This window comes from Lampris incognitus, chromosome 1 (genome assembly GCF_029633865.1).
Source record: "Lampris incognitus isolate fLamInc1 chromosome 1, fLamInc1.hap2, whole genome shotgun sequence".
Classification (NCBI taxonomy): Eukaryota; Metazoa; Chordata; class Actinopteri; order Lampriformes; family Lampridae; genus Lampris; species Lampris incognitus.
In genome coordinates this window covers 57,184,772-57,203,961 of record NC_079211.1, presented here as the reverse complement: position 1 = coordinate 57,203,961, position 19,190 = coordinate 57,184,772, and the positions used below count along the sequence as shown (strand labels likewise).

Sequence of the window (19,190 nt, the reverse complement as noted above, 5' to 3'; positions counted from 1 at the left end):
GTCTGTTTTATACAATTTCCTCCTTTCTTTGCTTTGCTCTGGTTTCATAAACCACCAGCAGTGTTTTGTATGTAGGTCACAGTGAGGCAAAAATGTCCAAGAATGTCCTGCATGGAAATTAAGCAGGACAGACAAGGGAGGGGATAGCAAATCATTATCATTGTATAAGAAACCTAGTCTCCTCCCTTAATAATAATAATACAAGTAGTAATTGCAATAATTATAGTGGCTGAGCTGAAATTTAATTTTTTTCTCCCCAATCGAATTTTGGCCAATTACCCCTCTCTTTCGAGCTGTCCCGGTCCGCTGCTCCACCCCCCCTGCTGATCCAGGGAGGGCTGCAGACTACCACATGCCTCCTCTCATACATGTGGAGTCGCCAGCCGCTTCTTTTCACCTGACAGAGGAGTTTCACCAGGGGGACATAGCGCGTGGGAGGATCATGCTATCCCCCCAGTTTCCCCTCCCCCTTGAACAAGCACCCCAACCAACCAGAGGAGGCATTAGTGCCGCGACCAGGACACATACCAACATCTGACTTCCAACCCACGCACATGGCCAAGTGTGTCTGTAGGGGAGACCTGACCAAGTCGGAGGTAACACAGAGATTCGAACCGATGATCCCCGTGTTGGTATGCAACAGAATAGACCGGTACGCTACCCAGATGCCCAGCCGAAATGAATCTTGTAACCAGTAGGGACAAGACGAGATGATTTTTTTTTTAATGTGTTAGAGACATAACAGGGAATAATCTTGCAACCTTGTCCACAATATCTGAACTCCTTTGAAGGTCAATATATTAAAAATGTTCCCACTTTTTTGAGTGCATTGGTTTGCTTGGTGTAACACAAGAATAGAATGGACGATGGTACGTGTTGTTGGTGTTGGTATATTACTTAAATGGAAGTTATGTGCATGTTATTTGTGCACAGACAAGGGACCTGCGATCCGATTAAAAGTGGGCACTCAAAAAGCTTTGGAGATGTGTTGCCAGGTGAACAGCAAACCCGTCTCACCTAGATCTAGACACAATCTGGATACAAAATACCAATAATCTGAATAGGTTCTGGGAGAAATGAAGAAATTTAAGAAACAGACAACCAAACTAAGGGTGAAAAATGAGCATGCTTTATTTTGTCACACATTACCAACAGCAAGAATACACACACTGTAACAAAGTCGGGCAGCTTCACTTGCGCCATTCCATGGGTATGGTGTCACATTGCAAACCCATTGAAAGGTCTTGTCACATAATGTTTCTTAGATATTTTGTAATCATACCTCCCATGTACTTTCAGCTCTGTAATGCTTTCATTGGCCTGTTGTAGTGTGTTGTCCATTTTCTGGTGGGGAGAACTTTTAGTTGATCATCAGGAAAATTGCTGTCTGCCTGTTCAAACATGTATGGCCGAATCATGCTTCTTCATCTTCTTCTGCTTTTGGTTGTCCTGTTAGGGGTCACCACAGCAAATCATCCATTTCCATCTCATTCTGTCCTCTGCATCTTCAATCTTCCAATGCATGTCCTCTTCACCACATCCATAAACCTCCTTTTTGGCCTTTCTCTTTTTCTCTTGCCTGGCAGCTCCATATTCAGCATCCTTCTCCCAATATACCAAGCATCTCTCCTCTACACATGTCCAAACCAACTCAATCTCTCCTCTCTTGCTTTGTCTCCAAACCATCCATCTATCCATTATCCAAACCGCTTATCCTGCTCTTAGGGATGGGGATGCTGGAACCTATCCCAGCAGTCACTGGGCGGCAGGCAGGCAGACACCCTGGACAGGCCTGAAATGTCCCTCTAATATACTCTTTCCTAATCCTGTCCATCTTTGTCACTCGCAATGAAAATCTTAGCATCTTTAACTCTGGCACCTCAGGCTCCCCCTGTCTTTTCATCAGTGCCACCGTCTCCAAACTATACCACATAGCTGGTCTCACCACCGTCTTGTAAACCTGCCCTTTCACTCGTGTTGGTACCTTTCTGTTGCACATCACTCTTGATACTCTTCTCCCCCCACTCCACCCTGCCTGCACTCTCTTCTTCACCTCTTCTGCACTCCCGGTGACTTTTGAACCGTGAACTCATCCACCTTTGCTACCCTTACTCCTTGCATCCTCACCATTCCACTGTCCTCCCTCTTGTTCACGCATATGTATTCCGTCTTGCTCCTACTGACTTTCATTCCTCTTCTCTCCAGTGCATACCTCCACCTCTCCAGGCTCTCCTCCGCCTGCACCTTACTCTTGCTACAGATCACAACGTCATCTGCACACATCATAGTTCACAGAGACTCCTGCCTGATCTTGTCCCTTAACCTGTCCATCACCATTGCAAACAAGAAAGGGCTCAGAGCCAATCCTTGATGTAATCCCACCGCCACCTTGAACCCATCCACTACTCCTACCGCACACCACCACTGTCACACTGCCCTCATACATATCCTGCACCACTCCTACATACTTCTCTTCCACTCCCGACTTCCTCATACAATACCACACCTCCTCTCTCGGCACCCTGTTGTATGCTTTCTCTAAATCTACACAGACACAATGTAACTCCTTCTGGCCTTCTCTATACTTCTCCATCAACACTCTCAAAGCAAACATCGCATCTGTGGTGCTCTTTCCTGGCATGAAACCATACTGCTGTTCGCTGATTGTCACCTCTCCTCTTAACCTAGCTTCTATTACTCTTTCCCATATCTTCATGCTATAGCTGATCAACTTTATTCATCTGTAGTTAATACAGCTTTGCACATCAACCTTATTCTTAAGAATCGGTATCAGTATGCTGCTTCTCCACTCCTCAGACATCCTCTCACTTTCCAAGATTGTGTTAAACAGTGTAGTTAAAAACTCCACTGCCATGTCCCTACAAACCTAATTGGCCATGTCTGCAGGTGGGAAGCCGGATGTGGGTGTGTGTCCTGGTTGCCGCACTAGCACCTCCTCTGGTCACTTGGGGTGCCTGTTCAGGGAGGAGGGGGAACTGGGGGGAATAGCGTGATCCTCCTGCGCACTACATCCCCCTGGCGAAACTCTTCACTGTCAGGTGAAAAGAAGCGGCTGGTGACCCCACATGTATCAGAGGAGGCATGTGGTAGTCTTGCAGAGCAGCGACCGGGATGGCTCGGAAAATAGGGTAATTGGCCAAGTACAATTGGGGAGAAAAAGGGGGGAAAATCCAAAAAAACAAAACCCCACTGCCATCTATTCTAAACCTCTCCATGCCTCCACAGGTATGTCATCTGGAGCAACCACCTTTCCATTCTTCATCCTCTTCTTAGCTGCCCTCAGTTCATCCTTGCTAATCCACTGCACTTCCTTATTCACTAGGCTACAGGAAAGAGCAGTGTTGCGCTATTTCATCTTTGGGCTGCTTGCCCAGCATAATGCCCTGATCGCAAAGCGTAGCCTGTTGTGTGACAGAGTTGCCAACTTTGGTAAGTTAGCTGGAGGCCAGCTCATGTGCTTGATTAATCCACGGTGATGGGTACTGCTGCTGTGCAAATCTATTCTTCATATCCACAGCCTTCTCCATGAAGTCTGATAGGGAAGCCCTTTTCTACAGGAATAGGGGGGAAACGTGTAGCCAGCAACAAGGTGTTTTTGTCAGTGTCCTTCCATAGTGATGTAATGATGGAGTCGTTTTTCATGACCCACGTGTCTAAGAAACTCACTTTTTCATTAATGTAGATTATGTAAATTGCATGTTACTGTTGAAACTATTCAACAGATTAAGAAAATCTGGGGCGTCCGGGAGGCGTAGCAGTCTATTCCGTTGCCTGCCAACACAGGGATCGGTGGTTCAAATCCCCATGTTACCTCTGGTTTGGTCGGCGTCCCTACAGACACAATTGCCAATGTCTGTGGGTGGGAAGCCGGATGTGGGTATGTGTCCTGGTCGCAGCACTAGCGCCTCCTCTTGTCGGTTGGGGCATCTTTTCGGGGAGGGGGGGGACTGGGGGGAATAGCGTGATCCTCCCATGCACTACATCCCCCTGGTGAAACGCCTCACTGTCAGCTGAAAAGAAGCGGCTGGTGACTCCACATGTATGGGAGGAGGCATGTGGTAGTGTGCAGCCTCCCCAGATCAGCAGAGGGGGTGGAGCAGCGACTGGGATGGCTCGGAAGAGTGGGGTAATTAGCCAAGTACAATTGGGGAGAAAGAGGGGGAAAAAGGCAAAAAAAAAGAAAAGAAAATCTGTTTAGTTGATCAGAAATTCCTTTTTAAATTGAGAAGATTTCTTCTGTTAGTCTACCATTTTATAACCTTACACAGATTAGTTGTCTTGACTGGATTGAAAACGAAGATTGTTTCAAGAAGACCAACAAATAAATTGGCATAATTAGGTGCCCAAATGGTTCCCATGCTCGTACTCCAGATTAAACCTGGGGGTTCCTTGTCCAGCCAAAGAGTTTTACATCCAAATGAATATGAACATGTATTATTGGGTTCATTTACCTACGTAACTTGTCGATGGCATTGTTTAAATGTATGTGCACTGCTACTTCATGTTGTTTTGAAGCCATGTTGTATTTTTATATTGTATTTAGCACTGGGGAGGGTTGTAAGGGAATTTATTTTTCGTGTACACTTTTTCTATGTACTATGTAAGTCTCTCCACAAATGTAACCTGCTAAATATGTGCATTTTGTGACTGCAGTTACCTCTTGGGGCCTGCAGGATGTATTTATGAGTCCCTACTTCAGGCTGTCATACCATTAATGATCCTGGGTGTTCATGGCTTGCACGTGGGGGTGTGGATGGGGCAGGGAATGGGATGGTTTTGCAGGTGTACAGCCACTCCCTATTTAAGATGGCTTTTCATTGTAATGATTATTATTATTGTAATGATTGTTATTATTATTAGTATTGTTATTGTTACAAACCATGTGTCTGATGAAGGTCCAGCACCGAAACGTAAACGCAAATGTGTAATTGTAAGTTCGACAGTGTGTGGGAATTTGTTTGCAGCTTTTTGTTCATTCATCCCTCTCTTTGCACCTGTCTCATGAAATATTTCCCTTTCAAGAAATGTTCAAAATGGAAACAGGTAGCTTTAAGTGTAGGAGGGCTTTCCCCTCGTGTACTTGAACAGCATGCCTCCATGCCTTCCTCTTGGCTGATTTAATAACTTTGCTAACCTTCGCTCTCCTTCTTTGATAATCGGTAACATTTACTGCGTTTAAAGTCTTCCTCATTGTTTTAAAAGCTCGGGTTTGTTCTTGTATGGCCTTGATCATTCATTCCACCAAGGTGCAGCTTTCCTTTTACCACTTACTTTACTTGTTGGAACATACATTGATGCTGTATTTTTTGCACATTTTAAAAAAACCGTGACGGGGCAAATGCTACTACACGGCACTGTGTAATATGTATTCATAGTTGGTTTGTCTTTATCTTTACTAAAGTTCCTCACAGTAATAAATTAAAGCATTAGTTGGAGTGGGGCATTTCAAAATGTGTATTTTTTACATTTAAGCTTGTTTTGTAAAGAATCAGAAATAGGCAATGATCATGTAAAACATGCATTCAGTCAGATGTGTGCAAACTTTAAACTTTTACCCTACGTGTGTGTGTGTGTGTGTGTCTGTGTATGTATGTGTGCACGCACGTGTATTTACAGATCAGTCCTGCACACATTTTTCTGCTCCAGTTATACAATATTTTATATTTCTGACTCATACTCTTAAATGGGTGTAAAATATAAAATCTTTTTATTCATTATTTACTATTATTATTATTAGTGTTATTTACGTTCCCGATGAGATTTGTTATATATTTGAAGCATTTTGGCAAGGTTTCATGTTAAAGTTAATCCTGTAGTTGGATTTTGAATATGTGTCTTGCCAAGGCTTAATTTGTCCCGGATCCTGCCAGAACAGGATCCAGGACCTCCCAGGTTTGATTGGATCCAGCACCTATTTGATTAGATCTGGCACCTCCTATGTCGCTATTAAAATCTGTAAATAAATCTTGTCTAATATGTACTGCTATCTGTTCTGTCATTTTATTTCTCGTTGAACTTACTCATAAATTGCTTGTTTGTCTATTTTGGATGCATTTTAAGTCTGATTTTAGAGAGCGAGAGAGACGTCTGAAGCGTGTTAATTTTGTGCGCGTCACATGAGCTAATGTTACTGCGATTTGAATTAGGACGCCCTCGGCAACAAGGAGGAAACTGGTAAAATATCAAAAAGACAATCAGATTTGTTGAATTTCTTCAAACAACTTGGACAGTCGGAGCCTAAGCAGGTCAAAGTTGTTTCAGTCAATCAACAGGTTGAGGATGATGGCACTGAAACAGAGCGGGGATGGGTAGACAGACAGAACACACCACTTAGTTCGATTTCTTAGCCTGCTTGCTTTTTGTGTTTGTAAGTAGCTTTTTGGACCCTGATTCCGTTTCCCCTGTTTTAGAGAGAGGTGCAAACTGTGAACAGCTGTTTCTGTGGCCCCCCACGCTAATGTTCAGTGATAAATGCTGTGATTAATAAATGCTAATAAATAGTGCTTTGTTTGTGATGACAGTTTCAGCAGCTAGTGCCTTGTCCAGTGTGCTCCAGGCACAGTGGATTTTCTGATGCGTTCCCTGACTTTTTCTGTCTTCCTGACACGCCAGAACAGCATCCTCTCTGTTTTCTGGGACCGCTTGAGTTACAAATTAAGCACCGTGATTTGAAGGATAGAATACTTTGACAAAATCAAGCTCAACTCAGACTTTTTAAAACCAAATCATTGCAAACCTTTTATACTTTGCCTTCTTTTCTAGATGGTATGGCCAGGAGAAAGACTATAATGTGCTAGTCATGGACCTGTTGGGTCCAAGTCTAGAAGACCTTTTCAACTTCTGCTCTCGTCGCTTCACCATGAAAACTGTCCTCATGCTGGCAGACCAGGTAATAGACACACACACACACACACACACACACACACACACACACACACACACACACACACGCATATTCAAGTTCTATCAGGCACAAGCGAGTGCTCAGATACATTCACACAATTAAGCGTGCACATGAATTGCAAAGTTTTTCTACTGAGGAGGAAGTCACATTGAGCTCCTGGAAAGATAGGATAGGTAAATTAGGATGGATAAATTACTTTCCAGGCGGTTTGGATAACGGATGGAAATTACATTCCTGTTTTGAAATTTATCAACTAATGCAGTTTTCCCCCACCATTGCCTCGGTGGGGTGGGCTGCAGCTCTAAGGTAACCCACCCAACCCACCAAGGGAAATGGGGAGGGAAAAAGGCAAGAAAAATGTAAGCCTATATGATTAAATAAAACTTGAAGAGTGCACTCAGTAGAGTGCAGATTCTTGCCAGGCGTATCTCTCCATCTTCGGTGCTCGGACTTGGTGACAAATCACCCCTTTTTTCGTCTACCGGGATGAGGGAAAATACAGAGACGCTGCCTGCATTTTCTCTCCTTCTCCAGTGATCAGACTTACGCGAAAAACCGGCTGAGGAGTTAGCAATCAATTGCAGTATAAAACAGGTTTTTCAGAGGTTTTAAATACCTGCAACCATGAGAGGTCCTTGATCATACAGTCACAACTGTGAAAAAAAAAATTATTAGGCCGACAGGCCCAGTAGTATGCGAGATTAGTAGCGGACAGATATATGCACACATGGACAGAAAAACCAGTGTTTTTTCTGCCATTATAAGACTTGCACAGTGCCCAAGTAGTTTGAACAAGAGTTTATTGAACGTGAAATATGAAAAAAAAAAGTTTTTAATATGACTTGCTCCAGCTAAAAAATCTACCTAATAATAAAAATGTTTTGCCTGTCAGTCTGTGGATCGGCAGCCTCATAGGTGTACCCTCACACTAATGCAACCAAGTTTAATAAGCTTGCACTTTCCAAAAAGAAAAGGTTTGCTATGTGACCATTTTGGTCTAACCTTAACCCTGTCTTTACTTTCATAACATAATAAAGCTGGGCAGCACCAAGAATATGCAATAATTACTGTTTTGACTGCAACCTAGAAGGAAGTTTGTTCCTTTACAACTTTCACGCTTTTTGGATTATCAAAATTCTTTAAACTACTTTTGATCATGTCGTTGCCTGAGTCAACCTTAGATGTGAGTTGCACATACGTAAATAAAGACAGAGATTATTTAGCATTTTTGCGTCATCCAGTGTTCCTCCAGTTGTTCTGTGCTGAGATCAACAGTGAATGATTTGCTGACTTATGAAATACGATCACCTTGTTTACTTTCAAGACTCATACCGGAATACATAATGTTTTAACACTGTTGCTGCCTGAACTAAGTCAACCGTCGATATTAATTGCGCATGCACTCGCATGGGCACGTTTGACTTAGATTGGGCAGCGACGGAGAGCAGCGTTAGTCGAGCGAACTAGAGAGTGAATGAAGAGAGGGAGTGGTGGGAACGAAAACAGTCTTTTCTCAAAGGTTTTGAATCACCGTAACCACAATAGGTTCTTGACAAATAAATTAACATAATTAGGTGCACAACTTGAGGCTGTTTTCAGAAACCAGCATCAACTCTTCATGAAGCATTTTGTTAAGCTCCTTGGAATTTTCTGCTGACACATACATTGTAGTATCATCAACGTACATAGCCATGCATGCATTTTTTTAATATACATGACTGATCATTTGTAAATATGGAATATAGGAGATGTCCTAGTATGGTTTCATGCCACGAAAGAGCACCACAGATGCGATGTTTGCTTTGAGAATGTTGTTTGAGAAGTATAGAGAAGGCCAGAAAGAGTTGCATTGTGTCTTTGTAGATTTAGAGAAAGTTTATGACAGAGTGCCGAGAGAGGAGGTGTGGTATTGTATGAGGAAGTCAGGAGTTGCAGAGAAGTATGTAGGAGTGGTGCAGGATACGTATGAGGGAAGTGTGACAATGGTGAGGTGTGCGGTTGGAATGACAGATGGGTTCAAGGTGGAGGTCGGATTACATCAAGGATCGGCTCTGAGCCCTTTCTTGTTTGCAATGGTGATGGACAGGTTGACGGACAAGATCAGGCAGGAGTCTCCATGGACGATGATGTTCGCGGATGACATTGTGATCTGTAGCGAGAGTAGGGTGCAGGTTGAGGAGAGCCTGGAGAGGTGGAGGTATGCACTGGAGAGAAGAGGAATGAAAGTCAGTAGGAGCAAGACGGAATACCTATGCGTGAATGAGAGAGAGGACAGTGGAATGGTCAGGATGCAAGGAGTGGAGGTGACAAAGGCATTTGAGTTTAAATACTTGGGGTCAACTGTCCAAAGTAACGGGGAGTGCAGTAGAGAGGTGAAAAAGAGAGTGCAGGCAGGGTGGAGTGGGTGGAGAAGAGTGTCAGGAGTGATTTGCGACAGAAGGGTACCAGCAAGAGTTAAAGGGAAAGTTTACAAGATGGTTGTGAGACCAGCTATGTTATATGGTTTGGAGACAGTGACACTGACGAAAAGACAGGAGGCGGAGCTGGAGGTGGCAGAGTTGAAGATGCTAAGATTTTCACTGGGAGTAACGAAGAAGGACAGGATTAGGAATGATTATATTAGAGGGACCGCTCAGGTTGGATGGTTTGGAGACAAAGCAAGAGAGGCAAGATTGAGATGGTTTGGACATGTGTGGAGGAGAGATGCTGAGTATATTGGGAGAAGGATGCTGAATATGGAGCTGCCAGGGAAGAGGAGAAGAGGAAGGCCAAAGAGGAGGTTTGTGGATGTGGTGAGGGAAGACATGCAGATGGCTGGTGTGACAGAGGAAGACGCAGAAGACAGGGAGAAATGGAAACGGATGATCTGCTGTGGCGACCCCTAACGGGAGCAGCCGAAAGTAGTAGTAGTAGAGGAGATGTCCTAGACAGCTGTCCTGGGGAATTCTGCATTGTAGTGATTTAATATTTGACAAGGTACCATTAAACAAAACACACTGTTGTATGTTGGATGAATAACTTTTCATCCAATTGATAACTTGCAGTACACACACACACACACACACACACGAAAAAAAATTGGGCTGATAGGCCCAGTAGTATGCGAAAATGGCTGCGGACACACACACCTCTCTAGTGTGCAGCAGCACATGCACACACGCACACCCATTCATACACACAGTTTTCCTCCTTTAGTGCACATTCTCCTCCTCTCTCTCTCTCTCTCTCCCTCACCCTCTCCCCCTCTCTTTTCTCCATTCGTATACTCCTACACTGGAATATTTGCACATCGCCTCACTACGTCATATCAACCTTTGTGCCTTCATAATGGCATTGCTGCTCATTATTGACTGTACCTGATCAGTATTAATTGGGTAATAACTGTTTTGTTTTTTTAAGGAATTGTTTCACTGAAATAAGCTGTTGTCCTGCCTATTTTTGCTGCAGTATTCATTGAAGCAACTCTCTGCCGAGTAAAGTACTCCCATTAGTGGTTCAAAACCTGCTAAGTCTGTAGCAGTGTTACAACTAGATTATTCCATCAATTTTAGTGGTTTAATTGTTGAATATGGGTGGCATGGTGGCGCAGTGGTTAGCGTGGTTGTCTCATAGCAAGAAGGTCCAGGGTTCGAGCCCCAGGCTAGTCCAACCTTCGGGGTTGCCCCGGGTCGTCCTCTGTGTGGAGTTTGCATGTTCTCCCTGTGTCTGCGTGGGTTTCCACCGGGTGCTCCGGTTTCCTCCCACAGTCCAAACACATGTAGGTCAGGTGAATCGGCCATACTAAAATTGTCCCAAGGTGTGAATGTGTGTGTTTGCCCTGTGATGGCCTGGCGGCCTGTCCATGGTGTCTCCCTGCCTGCCGCCCAATGACTGCTGGGATAGGCTCCAGCATCCCCGTGACCCTGAGAGCAGGATAGGATTGTTGACCAGGTGAGCCACCGGGGCGCCCACAGCATAAAACTAATTCTGATATTAATAGAATACAAATAGAATAATTAGAAATTTAATGAAAAATTAGTACCAACTCCTCCATAGATACTATTGGAAACCATGTGATCATTAAAAGATGGTGATAGTAAAAACCAAATTCAAACAAACAACAACCAAATGCCTATCCCCCCACCTGCCCCTACATAGTCTTAGTCAAGATAAAATGACAGACAAACAGACAGACTCCATAAGTTTTTAGATAATCTAAACAGGTACTGATTTACAACATGAATATGTATTGTTATGTATACATTAGGGGTGTGAATCTTTGGGAATCTCACGATTTGATTTTGATTCTTGATCAATGCATGCATAGATTTGATTGTATATTGCTGTTTTGAGTTACTTTTCCCATTTGACAGCAATAGACAGTTAAATAGGTCTCCCAGTTTAGTCTACTCAATAATATGAAACATAAATGTCAGTTAAGATGACTGCAATAATTTGAAACATGTTACTTGCAATCTTCTGGAATCTGCAATAACAAAGCAAGGCAAAAAGATAGTCAAGACAAATGATAGTCAGAAGTCTTGTGGCCTTGGGAGAGAAGCTGTCCTTGAACCTTAGCGTTCCTCCTGATACTACAGTACTGTTTGCGAGACGGTTGTTGTTCAAACAGCCCATGGCTTGGGTAGCTGTTGTCCCTGATATGTTCATGGCCTTCTTCCTACTCCTCCAGGTATAGAGGTCCTGCAGGGCTAGAAGCTGAGTGCTGGTGATGTGTTGCACTGCTTTAACCACCCTCTGTAGAGCCTTTCGCTCAATGGTGGTGCAGCTGCCATACCAGGCAGTGATGTCAGGATACTCCCAATGGTGCATCTGTTTAAGTTGCAGAGTATCCTGCTGTCCAAGCCGAACCTCCTCGGCCGTCAGAGGAAAAACAATTGCTGTCTTGTCATCTTGATGACGGCGCGGGTGTGAATAGTCCAGGTGATGTCCTCGCTGATGTTCACGCGAGGAACCTGAAGCTGCTGGCCCTCCTCTACGCAGCCCCATCAGTGTGGATAGAGGTGTCTCATCTCTCCTGCTATTTCCGGTAGTCCACTATGAGCTCCTTGGTCTTGCTGATGTTGAGATCAAGTTTGTTGTGTGTCAGGGCTCACCTTGTCTCTGTGGGCCGACTTGTTGTTATTGGAGATCAGACCCAGGATGGTCATAAATATAGTTCATGTTGTTTTTTGTTTTTTTTCTTCTTGTCAATAGCCTTGTGGCTGGTTCCCGTTGACCTAAGGTTGTTTCTCACAATGTTTTCAGCATCCTATTGATTTATCTTGCTCTTATGGCCGAGGTTTTATTGGCCCCTGTTGAACTGGTGGTTTCTACTGAGTCGTATTATAATCATGTTGTCATATTGGCTGTTTTCATTGCCCTGCATGCCATTGGTAATTGTTTTGTGTTGACTTTGTAACTCCTTTTACCCTGATGAAGACTCGCATGCTGAAATGCATTGGCTTGTAAACAGAAAGTTTTTGTTCTCAGTACAACTGCAAAAGTTGCTGAAATCTTAGCGTTTCCGTACTTTTTCTTGGATCCCCCCCCCCCCCCCACTTTACGGGAGCGGTTGTGTCAAGTGGGGTTTACTCAATACCAAAAAACACCATCTCCATGCCTCTACAATAGCCAAGTTTTCAGATATTTTTACCTTTCCTCGTGGTCGTGCACATTGCCTCTTTAGAAAGCACACAAACATGACACTTGTATGGAGATGTGATGGTGGAAACAGCAACACAAATTCCATTGTAGAGCACGAGCACAAGTGTGTTGCCATATTTGTGTGCTGGTTCCGTTAGGCTATATTTTGGGTAAGATAGATTGAATCAAAGACAAACTAAAGCCTTTGAGGTTTTCTTGCATTGGTCAACATATAAATTAAAATCACCAACCAAAAATGGTCAGAGCCAGGACCTCCCAATATGTTGATTTTTAAGGTGCTAATTCAATATGTACCGCAATTCTTTTTTTGTGATTTCTGGTTACTTTTTTAGTACTGGACTATGAGAAACAGTTGTTACTTTGAGTGTTAGTCTATATCATATGTAAGATGTTTGCTAAGAGAAGCAGTGTGTCTTCAAAGTTTTTATATGTTGGGTTATATTCATTCATTCATCATCAGCCGCTTCTCCGGGTTTGGGTCGCGGTGGCAGCAAGCTATGTATGGCACTCCAGACGTGCCTCTCCCCGGCAACGCCCTCCAGCTCCTCCTGGGGGATCCCAGGGCGTTCCCAGGCCAGATTGGATATGTAGTCCCTCCAGCGAGTTCTGGGTCTACCCCGGGGTCTCCTCCCAGTTGGCCGTGCCCGGAAAACCTCCAAGGGAAGGTGCCCGGGAGGCATCCTGGTCAGATGCCCGAACCACCTCAACTGGCTCCTTTCGACGCGAAGGAGCAGTGGCTCTACTCCAAGCTCCCTCCAGATGTCCAAGCTCCTCACCCTTTCTCTAAGGCTGAGCCCAGACACCCTACAGAGGAAACTCATTTCAGCCACTTGTATCCGCGATCTCACCTTTTTGGTCACTACCCAAAGCTCATGAGCATAGGTGAGGGTTGGAACCAAGACTGACTGGTAAATTGAGAGCTCTTCCTTCCGGCTGAGCTCCCTCTTCACCACAACCTTCCAGTACAACGTCCGCATTACTGCTGATGCTGCACCAATCTGCCTGTCAATCTCCCGCTCCATGCTACCCTCATGTGTGAACAAGACCCTGAAATACTTGAACTCCTTCACTTGAGACAACAACTCATCCTCAACCTGGAGGGAGCAAGCCACCATTTTCCGGTAGAGAACCATGGCCTCAGACTTGGAGGTGCTGACTCTCATGCCGGCCATATATTGGGTTATATTTTTCTGAAAGATTGGAACATACCTTACAGGCGGGGTACTGCTGCGAATGAATGAATGATGATTTATTTGGAACATGTAAATAAGCAGGATAATATACAGATAAGCCATTGCCAATAATCTGAAGTGATCAAAGAATCCACGCGTCAGACTCGGTGAATAAATCTCCGTATGCATCGGATTATTTGTTACACGTTGAAAAAGCAGCAGGAGGAAGTGTACACTTGTTTTTTCCTACTCAAGTTAATTCAGCTACTATACATAACAAACTCAATCCCCACTCTGCTGTGTAGTTCACATGCAATGTTAGATGTGCTGCACAATACAAACACACCTACTGTGAACAATAAGAGAAAAAAGAAAGGTCAGACGTGATTCATAAGGTAATATGTTTTGAAATATCAGAATATGAATTTATAGTATAATAGTAACAAGAACACCAACACGGGGATCGTCGGTTCGAATCCCCGTGTTGCCTCTGGCTTTGTCAGGCGTCTCTACAGACACAATTGGCCATGTCTGCAGGCGGGAAGTCGGATGTGGGTATTTGTCCTGGTCGCTGCACTAGCGCCTCCCCTGGAGCAGCGAGCGAGACAGCTCAAAAAGAGTGGGGTAATTGGCCAGATGCAATTGGGGTGAAAACAGATGGAAAATTGAAAAAAAAATAGTAACAAGAACTAGAATGCAGGGTTGTCATTAAGGAAAAAAAATATTGCCTTGGTTGTGTCAGTTTCTCCAATATATATTTAGCAGTCAATACTGGAAACGCATATTAAAGGCAAAAAACGGCTGCTAATACATTTTGGACAAACTGCACAAACAGGCCACATTTTGTGTGTCTGTTGGCCAGGCAAAGCAACAGGTTGCTACTCTGTTTGTTTACCTCTGGATGGTATCAAGACAGGATGTTTGTATTACTGCAATACTTCACACTGTGCGCTGGGCATGTTGTCAGTGAGTTTGCCACGTGTTGGCTCTTCTCCATGAGTTTGCTCCCTTGGCTTGCTAACTCAAATATAACTATATGTAGCCTACTTTTAGAGCAAACTGTTCAGTTATGGCATAATTATGTTTTGCCCAAACAGCTTTGGCTGCATAAGATACACAATGCAAGTCTACATATTGTGCTAGAATACTTTTAACTGCTTTTGTTTTAGAAGAGGCTATTCAGGCTGAGATTTAGATGTTGGCTAGACTTTAAACTCATATTTAGCTTGGTTTTAGCGTAGTTGGTACATACCATTTAAAGCTGTGCTCACACCGGCAGTGACTGTGTCGCCAAGTCGTTGTGTCGCTGTCACTATCAGCCAGCTTGTGGGCATCACTAACATAGTTTTGAGGAAGTGGACTACAAATCATTGACAGGAGATGCATCAGTTTTCTAAAAGAAATGTATATACTAATATCATGAATATATATTGCTCACTGCAACACTCACCAATGCAGCAAAGGTGCTGAAGTCATTCACAGTCGCGTTCAGGCGTCTTGTAGGAATCAGCAACACTTTATTTGTCATTTCACTTCATCCACTTGCGTACATAAAATGAAACGAAATGCCGTTTCCCCCAGCCTACAGCAGTGCAATACAAAAACAAAAACTACAAGAACACACATACCCAAACTAAGCTTCCTGGTTTGTGTTTTTGCTTTCTCGGGTCAAACTAAAAACAGTTCCGATTGGAGTGAGAGATAAATACGTAGACACACACACACACACACACACACACACACACACACACACACACACACAGAGTTATTAGGGCTACATCTCACGCCATCCCGGCAAAATACGCTGTCCTGTGGAAAGCCAGTATTGGATGCTAGGTTTGACCAGTCTGCTGACAAGTTTTTCCTCCCGGTAGAAACTCAAGTTAAAAAAAAAACACATGCACGCAAGTTCATGCAGTGTTGCTTGGTAGCCTGCACTTTCGAATATATTTCATCTTACATTTTTTTTAATCAAAAATCAAGTCATATCCTGATGCATGTATTTCCAATTAGAACATTTCAGGCGGGCCCTGTGGTGGCGTGGCAGCCTGTCCAGAGTGTCTCCCCACCCGCCGCCCAGTGACTGCTGTGATAGGCTCCAGTATCCCCGCGACCCTGAGAGCAGGATAAGCGGTTTGGGTGATGGATGGACAGACATTTCAGGCGATTCAACGGATGGTTGAAAAGGTTCACGTTCACCGTGTTGTGACAGGAGAGCCAGCAACAGCTGCATCAGTTTCTGCTCCATGTCGGCTGTGGTAACGGAAATGCCAGTATAGGAACTGAAGTTTAAGAAAAAGTTTCACAGCAAAAGAATGTAAGAGGAACACATCTGCACTCTGATCGGACATCGCTCGACTCTGTCACTGCCCATTTGCATAAAGTTCCTCAACATTTTGTCGCCATGTCGCAGAGATTTTGTCGCTAGGCGACTCGCCACGCCATGTCCCGCGGCATAGCCCAGATACCAATGGAAATTAATGACTTCCGGCAGCTTTGTCTCTCGTTGTCGCTGCTGGTGTCAGTGCAGCATAAGACTCCTTTGAAATTTTGTCAACCTAACATTTCTTGGTTGATTGACTTTGCCATGACAAAGTTAACAAACAATTTTTGTTGTGTCAAGCTCTGCAGCACCTTTTAAACTGATATCTAGAGTAGCTCCATACCCTGGATTTAAAGAGGGCAGATACTGCTTAAATCTCCAATGATATTGAATTCTCCAGCCGCCATCTTAATATACCTCTAGTGCCCTGAACCCCAATAAGCGGCCCAAGGGCCAGGTCTGGCCTGCAAGAGCCAAATGTCTGGCCTGAGCCGAGCCGTTGGCACTAAAGCACCTGTCATAACATGTGACATAAATTATGCAACGTGAAATTAAGTGCATGCTGCTCTACTTTATTTTGACCACAACGTACACTTGACCTATGCCGTAGACGTAGAGGTACTCAGCGCTCTCTACGGTCCTTGACTAGACAAAGCCACTCAACAGCTAAGTCACAGATAATTAGTAACTCTCCTAAACCAAGAACATGGCCTGCGTGAAAAAGCAGAAAGTTGACCAGGAAAACCGTCAGTTAAGTCTGACTGGACTGATCGTTCATTCATCCATCCATTATCCAAACCGCTTATCCTTACTCAGGGTCGCGGGGATGCTGGGGCCTATCCCAGCAGTCGTTGTGCGGCAGGCGGGGAGACACCCTGGACAAGCTTCAAGTCAATCACAGGAGACACACACACACACACACACACACACACACCTAGGGACAATTTAGTATGGCCAATTCAACCGACCTGCATGTCTTTGGACTGTGGGAGTAAACCAGGGGAAACCCATGCAGACACGGTCCTCTGTGTGGAGTTTGCATGTTCTCCCCATGTCTGCATGGGACTGATCAGTTTTGTTTTATTTTACTGGACCACGCCAATGCCAAACTGACATGCTTGAGATGCATGCAGACCGTAGCTGTCTGCAAAGCAGATAATCTCAGGCGGCACTTCAACACAATGCATGCTGCCAGTTTTAATGCCAACTACCCTACAAAGCTATCTCAGCAAACTAAAAATAGCAAATATGATAACATCATACAATCGCTCAGTTTCTACTATCTGTAAATCAAGAGAGTGCAACAGCTGCATCATTGCATGTTTCATGGAACCTTGTTAAAGCTAAGAAGCCATTCACTGATGCTGAGTTCATTAAAACGTGCGACTGATATGATTGGCGAAGTTTTAATTCATGACTCTCAGGTGACATCCATCTCTTCCTGAGACAGCCGTTCTCCATTCTCATACCTTCCATAGATGAGGCAACTCTTCAGATGGAGGTCTTGGAGATTGGAACATCTGATTTGCTCAAAGCACAACAAAAAAACGTTGGGTTGAATGACTTTTGGATCAACATGAGTCCCCAGGCTCGATTCAAAAACATGAGAGCTGTTGCAGTGCTCCTACTCACAATGTCCCCCTCCACGTACATATGTGAGTCATCATTTTCTTTAACGAACTCGATCAAGAACGAGGAAAGAAACATTCTCCAATGCACATCTTGGGCAGTGCCTCAGGCTTGCCACAACAGAGTACAGGCCTGACATCAGAAGGATTGCCTCATCCTGTCACTCTCACTTCTCTCGCTGATTGGTGAATGAACATTTAGTTTTGTATAGGGATGTCCCGATCCTATCTTAAGGATCGGGATCGGGGCAGATCCAGGCATTTTTTAAGAGATCGGATCGGATTGAGCATAAAATAAGTCCGATCTTTTATTTTGTTTTGCGACGGGAGCACAATTTGCGGCAGAATCAGGCATGACCAGGACAGAGCTAAAATGTCTGAAGTGTGGCGTTATTTTAAAATAGAAACTGAAAATAGCCCAACAGCCACTTGCAGTGCTTGCAATGCGAGCATTTCACGGGATGGTTTTTGTAGAGCTGCGTGCAATACCACTAACTTGATTAGGCACCTAAAAAAAACATGAAACGGAATTTAACGAGTTCACTCAGCTAACCAAGGCGAAGGCCACACTGAAGAAACTCACACTGGTGGGTACTTTTAAAAAGAGAGAGGAATTTCTCCCCGGCAGCGACAAGGCCAAAAAGATAACTGAAAAAGTAGCTGAATTCATCGCTTTGGATGACCAGCCCATCGCTGTGGTAGAGGACACTGGTTTTCGCTGTCTTTTGGAGCTGTTGGAGCCACGTTATGTCCTACCCTCCCAACACTACATGTCATGCACAGCCCTGCCAGAGCTGTACAACAATGTTCATGACCACCTACGAGGTCTTTTATCAGATGTGAAGGCTATTGCATTTACTACAGACATTTGGAGTTCTGATGTTAGCCCTATGTCACTGCACACTGGATCGACTCCGCTTTTGAGTTTAGGTCTGCGATATTGCATGCACATCCGTTTTGCGAGTCTTATACAGCACAGCATGTCAAACAGGCTACGAGGAGATGCTGAACATGTGGGAAATAGACAAGCATTTTGTTACTATTTGCACTAAGTGGAATAAGCTATATATTTTAGTTTGTTTACAATTTCTTGGCTATATTGTTAAAGAACAAATTAAAACTAGTGCTGCACTACAAGTGGACTTGTGATAAGAGGCATATTTATACTATTTATTTTGAAAATAAATAAAAACCCATTAAGGAACAGCTTGGATGCAGGCATTTTCTTTCTTAATGCATTGCAGAACTATTCAATTGTCAAGCATATATATTGGATTGGTTATTCTAGGAAAATGGATTCGATCGGTATCAGCAGTATTAAATGATCGAAATCAGATTGGGGCTAAAAAGACTTGATCAGGACATCCCTAGTTTTGTCGTTTTGTCCATAATTAAATGGTTGGTTTTGGACTTACTTTGTTTCAAGAGTGCATTTTTTTCCCTTGTGTGACCGTCAACACATGGTTTGAGAATCCCAGGCCTAAATTATCACCACTGCC

General features: G+C 43.9%; 1 protein-coding gene across 2 annotated transcripts in view; it reads left to right on the top strand.

Annotated features, from left to right (window-relative positions):
* csnk1a1 (casein kinase 1, alpha 1) overlaps positions 1-19,190 on the top strand; it is a 122,439-nt gene that overhangs the window by 17,702 nt on the left and 85,547 nt on the right. For both annotated transcript variants that reach the window (XM_056297919.1, XM_056297849.1), the window contains exon 3: positions 6,784-6,910. In XM_056297919.1, the coding sequence (XP_056153894.1) occupies positions 6,784-6,910 (127 nt within the window). The remainder of the gene's footprint in view (positions 1-6,783; positions 6,911-19,190) is intronic.